General features: G+C 42.0%; 1 protein-coding gene across 5 annotated transcripts in view; it reads left to right on the forward strand.

Moving 5' to 3' along the window:
• Positions 1-8,271, forward strand: part of CELSR1 (cadherin EGF LAG seven-pass G-type receptor 1) — a 184,989-nt gene that overhangs the window by 163,179 nt on the left and 13,539 nt on the right. For all 5 annotated transcript variants that reach the window (XM_044423373.1, XM_044423374.1, XM_044423376.1 and 2 more), the window contains exons 26-28: positions 4,324-4,436; positions 5,979-6,058; positions 7,408-7,534. In XM_044423373.1, the coding sequence (XP_044279308.1) occupies positions 4,324-4,436; positions 5,979-6,058; positions 7,408-7,534 (320 nt within the window). The remainder of the gene's footprint in view (positions 1-4,323; positions 4,437-5,978; positions 6,059-7,407; positions 7,535-8,271) is intronic.

An 8,271-nucleotide genomic window follows, 5' to 3' on the forward strand; every position in this document is an offset into this window, starting at 1 on the left:
TAAGAAAGTTAGGAACAACTGAACACTATGTATTTAACACAGCATGTAGTTTAGCCCCTGTGTCTTCCGAGTTATACTAATCACTGATTTGAATCTGTTCAAGACACACTGGCAAAAAAATGAAGGCAGTTAGGAGTTGTATTTGATGCCTCTTGCTCTAATTAAAGCAACTTCTCTGTGGATAAAGGGATGTAAACGTACATGAATTCAAGTTGAAACAAGTATAGTTCACATACCACACAAATAACTTCATTCGTTTTCTCATAATTACTTTGTTGCTTGCAACATTTTGTATATTCTGAACAGAGGAAGAGACAGCCGTGCTTTAACTTCCAGTATTAGCTCAGGCACCCAGAAAGCATGAAAGTACAGAGGGCAAATGTTGTCTTTTTTTATGCTGTGTTTTAAATGATGTTACTGAGGTAGATTTATTTTGATTTTAGCAGGATTTTAAATTCTTAAAAAGTAAATGCTTTCAAAAATATATTGCAAACAAACTCATACAGAAAAGCCACATGAAAATTCTGACTACACTGTAGGAGCATCACTATGTAATCAACACAGTCAAGCAGAAAAACCAAATGCTAATAAGAAAAACATTTAACAGTGGAGACCAAGAGTCCCAAATAAATGAAAAACACTTCAGTTGCCAGACTTGTAATTTATTCTAGCCTCAGCTATTGTATATCTAAGTGTCACCAACCAGAAACTCATATGATCAGTATTTTCTCCAGGGGTTCAGTTGATTCAAGGCTTGCTGCAAAATTCAGAGCCCAAATATCTGGCAAAAAATAGGTCCTGGAGCAGAGAATACCCATTCTCAGGTGGTGGTGGGAAATCGAAAAACCCAGAATTGCTAATACTGTATCAGCATTTGGCCTGAATTGCTGATGAGCACACTCAGAGGCAATGACCTGTCAGAACCAGAGGACAGTGTAAGAAAAAGAATTAGCTTGCTATCTTCTCAGTTGAACAGCAAAACTATTGGAAGGAGATGCCAAGAAACTACCTGAAAATAAAGTCATAGAAACAGAGTGAGTCAGAAGAGGTCTCCTGGGCCATCTAGTCTGACCCCCAGCTCCAGCCAGCACCACACATGACATGCCTACCATGTGCATGTCTAGCCTGTCCTTGAACACCCTCACCGATGGGTCTTCAACCATCTCCCGTGGAAGCCCATTCCATCCTTTGAATAAGGAGAGCAGAGCTGGATCAGCTCACAGGTTTCTTTTGCAGCATCCTGTCCCCACATTGGCCACACAAATGCCTGTGGGAGGCCATAAGCAGAATGTGTGTACAGGAGAATGCTTTCCTGCTCATGTTACCCAGATACAACAGAGTCTAGCGGCTGTGAATTGACCTATGAAAGGGAATGGCTTACAGAATAAAATCTATGGTCAGCACTGACTTTAGTCACATTAGAATGGCTGGAAGCACAGGACTAAATCATCTACTTCTTTGCAAGCACATAGGATAGCTCTGTGGCAGAGTGGAAGGGGAGCAAGAGGAAGCAGCAGAAGCTGAAACGCCAGTTGGTTCTCTAATACACATGCCTTCGCTTCCCTCACCTGCAGTTCCAGGTGAGATCTTCTCATAAGTGAGAGAAGATCTCTGGTGTTTGCAGCAGGATTTTTTCAAGAGCAAGAGATGTGATAAAGTTGCTTTAAATCAGTCATTATGGGTCACTATATGTTATATTTGACTTCTGCTACAAAAAACACATTAATTAATGGTGTTAAGTGTACACCCCAGCCTCAAATCAATTGAAGCAAAGCAGCTAAAAAACAGTCAATTAGTAGTGCAAGTTTTTATCAGTTAAAGCTGTGATTTTCCCAATGGGACTACTGTACAGATGTGTATGCCATTGCATTGTAAATCAGCCTAATACCTGCATACAAATGAAATTACGGTTAAGCAGTTTTTGTTTTCAGAGTATGTATTTGCTTGCTGCAGCAGCTGCCACCTTAGAAGAGGCACCCCCTTCTGCAATAGATGGGGGAAATGCCTCTTCAGCTGTCACCTCCAGTTTTTGTATGCCCTTAGAACTTAAATCGTTGCCTGTGAGGAACACCTTTTTAGTTGATCAAATGTTTTTTAATGTATTAATTAGGTCAACTCATAGTACAGTTCTTTGCATGTTTAGACAGGGGGTTGGTGCGTGGGGGACCCTTCATCTACCTACATGACCCAACCAGCCATGCTGGATAGGCATGCCAGAAGTTGTTACTCCTTTTTTCTCTTTCTCTATAGACAGCCTTGGGGCCACAACCCTGCATATACTTACCTGAGATCCAGCTCCATTACACTTGATGGGACTTCTGGATAGAAATACAGTCTTTAACTAGACACGTTATAACTCTAATAATGGAGGATCTACACTTAGTGGGGATGTTTAATAGAAGCTGTGCTTCTTGGTCAGCCTCATCTTCTCCCTTGTATTTTCCTCCACCTATGGAAGCAATCCTGCCACCAGCCAGAAGGAACACAGAAGTCGTTTCAGAGCAAGGATGCAGAAGCTCAGACCCTAAGGCCCAATCCATCCTTTCTGGTGACCCTAGACAGCCATGCTTACATCCCCTGAGTCCTCCTGCTTTCCACCAATGTTTCCTAGCTTTTGTGTAGCCTTTCCACCATTCTAGGTGGTTGTAATACTTCTCTGAAGGCTTAGTTAAGAATTTTAAGCTAGAAGATGCTAAAATGTTCCATTTTGGCCCTATCACATTGCCTTCAAGCTTGCCCACCACTGGAATGTGCCCCTCCCAAACCTCTCCAAAATGAAATTTGACACTTGAGGTGAAAGAAGTTCAACACCCCTGTGCTAGAAGGTTCTGTACTTGCCGAATGCACTTTCTTTGGTGAGATGTGGCAGAGATGGTGTACAGGGAAGGAATACTGAGAGGGAGAGCATTTCATTGAAGCCCAAATTCAAAGTTCTACATAGCATTCAAACATCCAATGAATTCTGCATGTAAGAATGAGTGTTGCAATTGTAAGCTTCCCTAGTGTTTACTGAATTAGAGCTTGGCCTGTCTCATTCCATATGTATGTTTGCACAGTAATTAATAATGAAAAACAGAACATTTACTGGAAATAATGAGCAATATTGCAACACAGAATAGAATAGAAAATAAGGTGTGCTGACAGGTTCTTGTGAGTCATGCGTGATTTCCCAGGAAGTCAGCACTTGTGAGGTTCAGATGCATACTCCATGAAAAATAGCACATTGTTCTTTTTGTTTCTGGAGGCTGGCAGGCAAGTGAAATAATGATCCCAAACCTGCCCTTGCCTTACTAGAATGATAAGGGATATATGTTGCTCACACACACACACAAACATCACACACACCAAAAAGACTGCAGCTTCTGCTGCACAAATGGTGGTTCCCACTAATTCTGTTAAGCAACAAGGAGTTAATGCTTCCCAAAGGAAGTTTCCAAATAATTGCAAATGCTAGTTCTGGATCAGGAACGGTCTGTGGAGTCCCCTTATATGAGTCTCACAGGCCTGCCCCATTCCATAAATGAACATTTATCTCACTGCAAATTGCCCCAGGCATGCTAAATCTCCATTTTGAAAGTGGTGAGTGCCACTTGTGGAATTGGTGGAGCATAAAAGGACTGGCAGGTGCCTTTTGAACTCTGCACAGAGGACCCAGTGAGCTGAGAACCAAAGGCTTTAAGGGAAGGATGGATACTATAAATGACAATTGACCAGCACAGGCTTGGTGCTCAGAAAGGAAGAACAAGGGCAAAGAGAGGGCAAAGGAAACCTCGTGGAGTATCTAAAGCCTTGAAGGGATTTTGTTCTGATGGCAGGCAAAGGGCCTTAGAACTGGAATGTGCCCAAGAAGTTTGGGGAGAACTAGGTTGGAGGGCTGGGCTAAAAATCCTTGGAGACAAGACTTCATTCCTGTCCCACTGACATTTATAGTAGGTGAACTACATGCTTACGGGCACATATTGGTCCGGTTTTAATTCATTAAAATGTTAATAAGGCAAAATCTAGAAAGTGAAAAAGGTTCATTTTTTGCCAGCTAATATTGGAGTCAGATGTTTGGCTGCGCTTTGGTGCAAACTCCACACACAGGTTTTCAGTCTTGAGTCTTAGACTATTTCTGCCAAATTAAAATTGTGTGAGATATATTTTAATGGATTTTCCTAGCATACCCAGGGGTTATTTGTGGGTGGTGATTGCTTTAAGAAGGAAAGGGGCTATTTCTCTTATCCAGTGGTTATTTGATTTTTCTTCATGTGGATTCTGAATACAAATTTTGACCAGCTTGATGTATTAGAGATTCTTACTGTGTCTTTTGTTGTGTTTCAGGTCTTGCTGTGGGTCTCGATCCACAGGGCTATGGGAACCCAGATTTTTGCTGGCTCTCTGTTCATGACACTCTGATCTGGAGCTTTGCAGGGCCAATTGTGATTGTTGTGGTTGTAAGTATTGCAGAATCTGCCAGCAACATAAAACTTGCCATACTAAATTTATTACTGTCAAGCCCTCTAGTTGGTGTAACAATCTCAAAGTTTTATGGAGCATACATACTGAAATACAAATTAAAGGTACAAAAGACAATTAACAATAGATCTCTCGTATGGAAACCTAAAACTATAAACCATCATAAGAACATGATTGATTAATTATAAATTGCAATCATAATTTGACAACCCTTATTGCAAACAAGGTATTTTATCATTGTTTACTAAACAGGTTTTGGGTGTGGGGTTCTGTTTGTTTGTTTACTGGTTAGTAGTAAAACTTCTGGAATAATTGTGCTTAAAAATACTGTGAAGCCCCTGAAGTTGTAATATGGGAAGTTTTGCCTGTTTGAGCTCTTTGCATAATAATCTGGGAAAGGCAGTAGGGTCAGGGCATGTGCATTCTGTCTTCTGAGTTCTCTTTCTCCCTCCCCAAAGTCCAGAATCATATACATTTTTTCAGGTTTCTCACGCATTTGAAGATTTTTAAAAAATGTATTGAGGGAAACAAAAACCAAAAAGTTACATCTAGGACAATAATGAATCACACCTCCTAGGTCTCCTTCAGCTGCAAGTCAGGCATAGCACCTAGCTGTTTAAGGCACAATCCTAAGCATGTTTAGACAGGAAAAAGTCCTACAACCCCCAGCATGCCCCAGCCAGTTGTGGACTTCAGGGAACTGCAGGGCCTTTTTCCTGCCTGGACATGCAAAAGACTGTGTCCTTAGCGCATCCTGGACAAGGAAGGGGAAAATAGAGTTGGGCCATGTTCACTGGGAGGTACTCAGCCCTTAAGCACCATCTCCCCTTCTGAAACACTTCCATACAGTGCTATAAAACTCCTTGCATAATGCTGCTTCTGCTCAGGGCCAGATGAGCAGCCTCCTGCTCACCTGAAGCCAAACCTCAGCCATCAGTCAGCCTGTCAGTGCTAGAGAGCCCTTGCCCCAAGGAGCTGCAGGTTGATGAGTTTAGCATTACATGAGAAGCATGGCTCTCTTGCCTCAAAGCTCCCTGGGGTCACACACCTGCACTAGTGGGAGATTTCCAGATCTCACACCCACCATGTGATTCTTCCCTGGTTTAAAACAGGCCCCATAGTTAAATGTGGACTGGTGTATTCAGCATGCCAGTTTTACAACATTTAACAAGTACTCTTGTCCACAATATGGGCTCTTGTGCATTCATAATAATAGGTGGCTTTTGTAAGTATCAGTTGCAAGGTCCAGAGTTTCTTTTTACTATGCTCAGTTCTCAAGGCTGCCTTTGATTTACTGAAAACCTCACAGAACAGAATCTCATGATCTTTTTGAGGTCATGAAGTTAAAGTTTCTCGAATTAAGAAGAGTTGTGCTAATGATTGACTAAACCAGTGATGATTGATATAAGATGAACAGAGGAATTAGGTAGGATTTAGGAAAACTGTACAAACATTTGTAAATTCAAGGAGGAAAACAAGTCTCTATTTCTGGTCTGATCCATATTTACTTTTCCTTCAAGATCAACTTTGTAATTTTCATACTGGCCGTCAAAGCCTCATGCAAACGAAGGCAACGTTCACTGGAGAAAACTGGTGTCATGTAAGTTTGCATTTTTGAGGGACATGGAGGAGAGCGTGCTGTTTCTGTCTCAGAACTCAAACTGGGGCAAACACTGGGAAAGGACAGGCACCTGTACCACCATTTTGCTGCCCCTTCGATTGCTCTTCTTCCACTTTGTATTCCACTGCAATGAGAAGATTTCAACAGGACTGAGGAAGCGTTGCATGTGTGACCATTTAGTCTAGTCTGCCACACTCCGCCCTATCTCCTTTCCACTTTACGCTGTTTGTGATCCTGATCATAAGACCATTTCTCCCATAGCTTTACTCCAGTGGCACAGTGTCCCCAAAGCAGCTATTATGGGTAGAAGAACAGGCTTCAGACCATGCTGCCCATTCCCAGTAACAGTGTGCTTCCTCTCAGATTTAAGCAGGTGGCAGAAAAAGAAATACTTGAAAAATTGTTTGTTTATACCCTGCCAAAATTGTCTCCTGAAGCTGCTTGTGAGAAATTTGGGCAGTAGATTAGGGATACTGGGATGTCAGTGGCAGTCTCTTTAGCTCCTAGGAATTCTTCATACAGCCCAAGTTCCAAGCATTTCCCATGTGTGGGTGGAAGAGGCTATAAAAATGACAGTGCACAGAGGAACTCCTTCTGTTCACCTGCAGGTTCTTCTTAATGCTGGCAATTGATGGCACAAATAAACTCCTGTTCTTGTCCAAAGCATGTTTGTCTGGCTGTCTCTATGGAAATCCTACACCATCATTCGCCAGCAGCATGCTAATGTACACATATTGTGTATTTGGTGATGCAGGGAGGGGAAGGAAGCAGAAGGAAACAAACACCTATCACATTATTTTCAGAGATCATTGTAGCTCCCTGAATTAATTCGGTGGGGACAGCAATGCTGGTGTGCCCAGTATAACATGCACTGCTCTATATTTCTATATTTGTGTGTGTGAGACCATGAGAGAGAAAAAGAAAGAGTGAGTGAGTGAGTAAATGGAATCATACAGTCTAGTGAGGAAAGTACCTGCTTAGCACAACAGGGTAGGTAAATATTCCTTTCCTATCACCTGCCATATCAGTGGCTGCTATTTAATTTATGATGTGGACACTCTGAGATTGCCAGTTTGAAGGCACAACTTAGTCATTGCTGTCTCTCCCAGTAATGTATTGGTAGGCAAGCTCTGAGTTGCGAAAGTAGTCAGTGATTTTAACAAGCTCACAAAACAAACAGGAGACAGACTAGCTACGTTTTGGTTATCCTAACCAGAAAATGTTAAGATTTCCTTCCTTCCTGGAGTGGAACAGGGAATGGAATTGCATTTGTCGGGGTCTACAGTATTTCATGCCGTAATACGAACGATTCTGTGATTTTCATCTAGTTCAGTACTACGGACTGCTTTCCTGCTACTACTGTTGATCAGTGCTACCTGGTTACTGGGTCTGATGGCAGTAAACAGTGATGTAATGACATTTCACTACCTGTTTGCTATCTTCAGCTGCTTACAAGTAAGTTGTAAAATGTCTTTGTAGCTTGCCTTCAGATCCCACATTAAGCTTCTGATTAGGTACTACTGTGTCAGGGCTGCTGCCTTTCAAAAGACAGGCTCACAGCAAAAGATGGCAAACATAGAAACCTTTCTTTTCACATCCAAACATTTGTTCCCCAACCTCAAAGCCCCAAGTAGGCAATTGATGCCCTGTAGGCTGCCAGCCCCTCCCCTCATACACACACACACCATTTTTGTACAGCTTCTCAGCCACCACAGGTGCTGAATTTGCTATGGCAACAGCAAAAATGGCTGCAGATTTCCTTTAAAACAAGATAGGTGGGTGGAGAATCATGCTTGTGAAAGCCTCCCTGGAGGGCAATTCTGCTTCCCAACAAGTTAGACACTCCCCACACTCCTTTTTTTAAGCAAAATTGCTGCTGCTGATGCACCACCAATTTTCAGAGGCAAAATCAGCAATGCAGTGATGGAGAGGGATGCATACCTCTGCAAGAACTGGCCCCTGCACTAGTTCAGAGCCCACCCCTGAACTAGTAGAATTTTTTGTGGCAGCCTTCTGTACATAGAGTAGCAAGTCTTATTCTTTTAAGACTCAACAGAAAAAATACTAAATAATAAAGGAATGTTTGTGGTCTAACAGCTTGCTCTAATCTTTTATTCCATTCCAAATTGTTGTCTTTTATGTATCTACCTGCCCATGTTTTAAGGAGATTGTTTTTAACTTTTGCCCTAGGC

The sequence above is a fragment of the Varanus komodoensis genome, unplaced genomic scaffold, assembly GCF_004798865.1.
Source record: "Varanus komodoensis strain SLA01 unplaced genomic scaffold, ASM479886v1 scaffold13_3, whole genome shotgun sequence".
Lineage (NCBI taxonomy): Eukaryota > Metazoa > Chordata > Lepidosauria > Squamata > Varanidae > Varanus > Varanus komodoensis.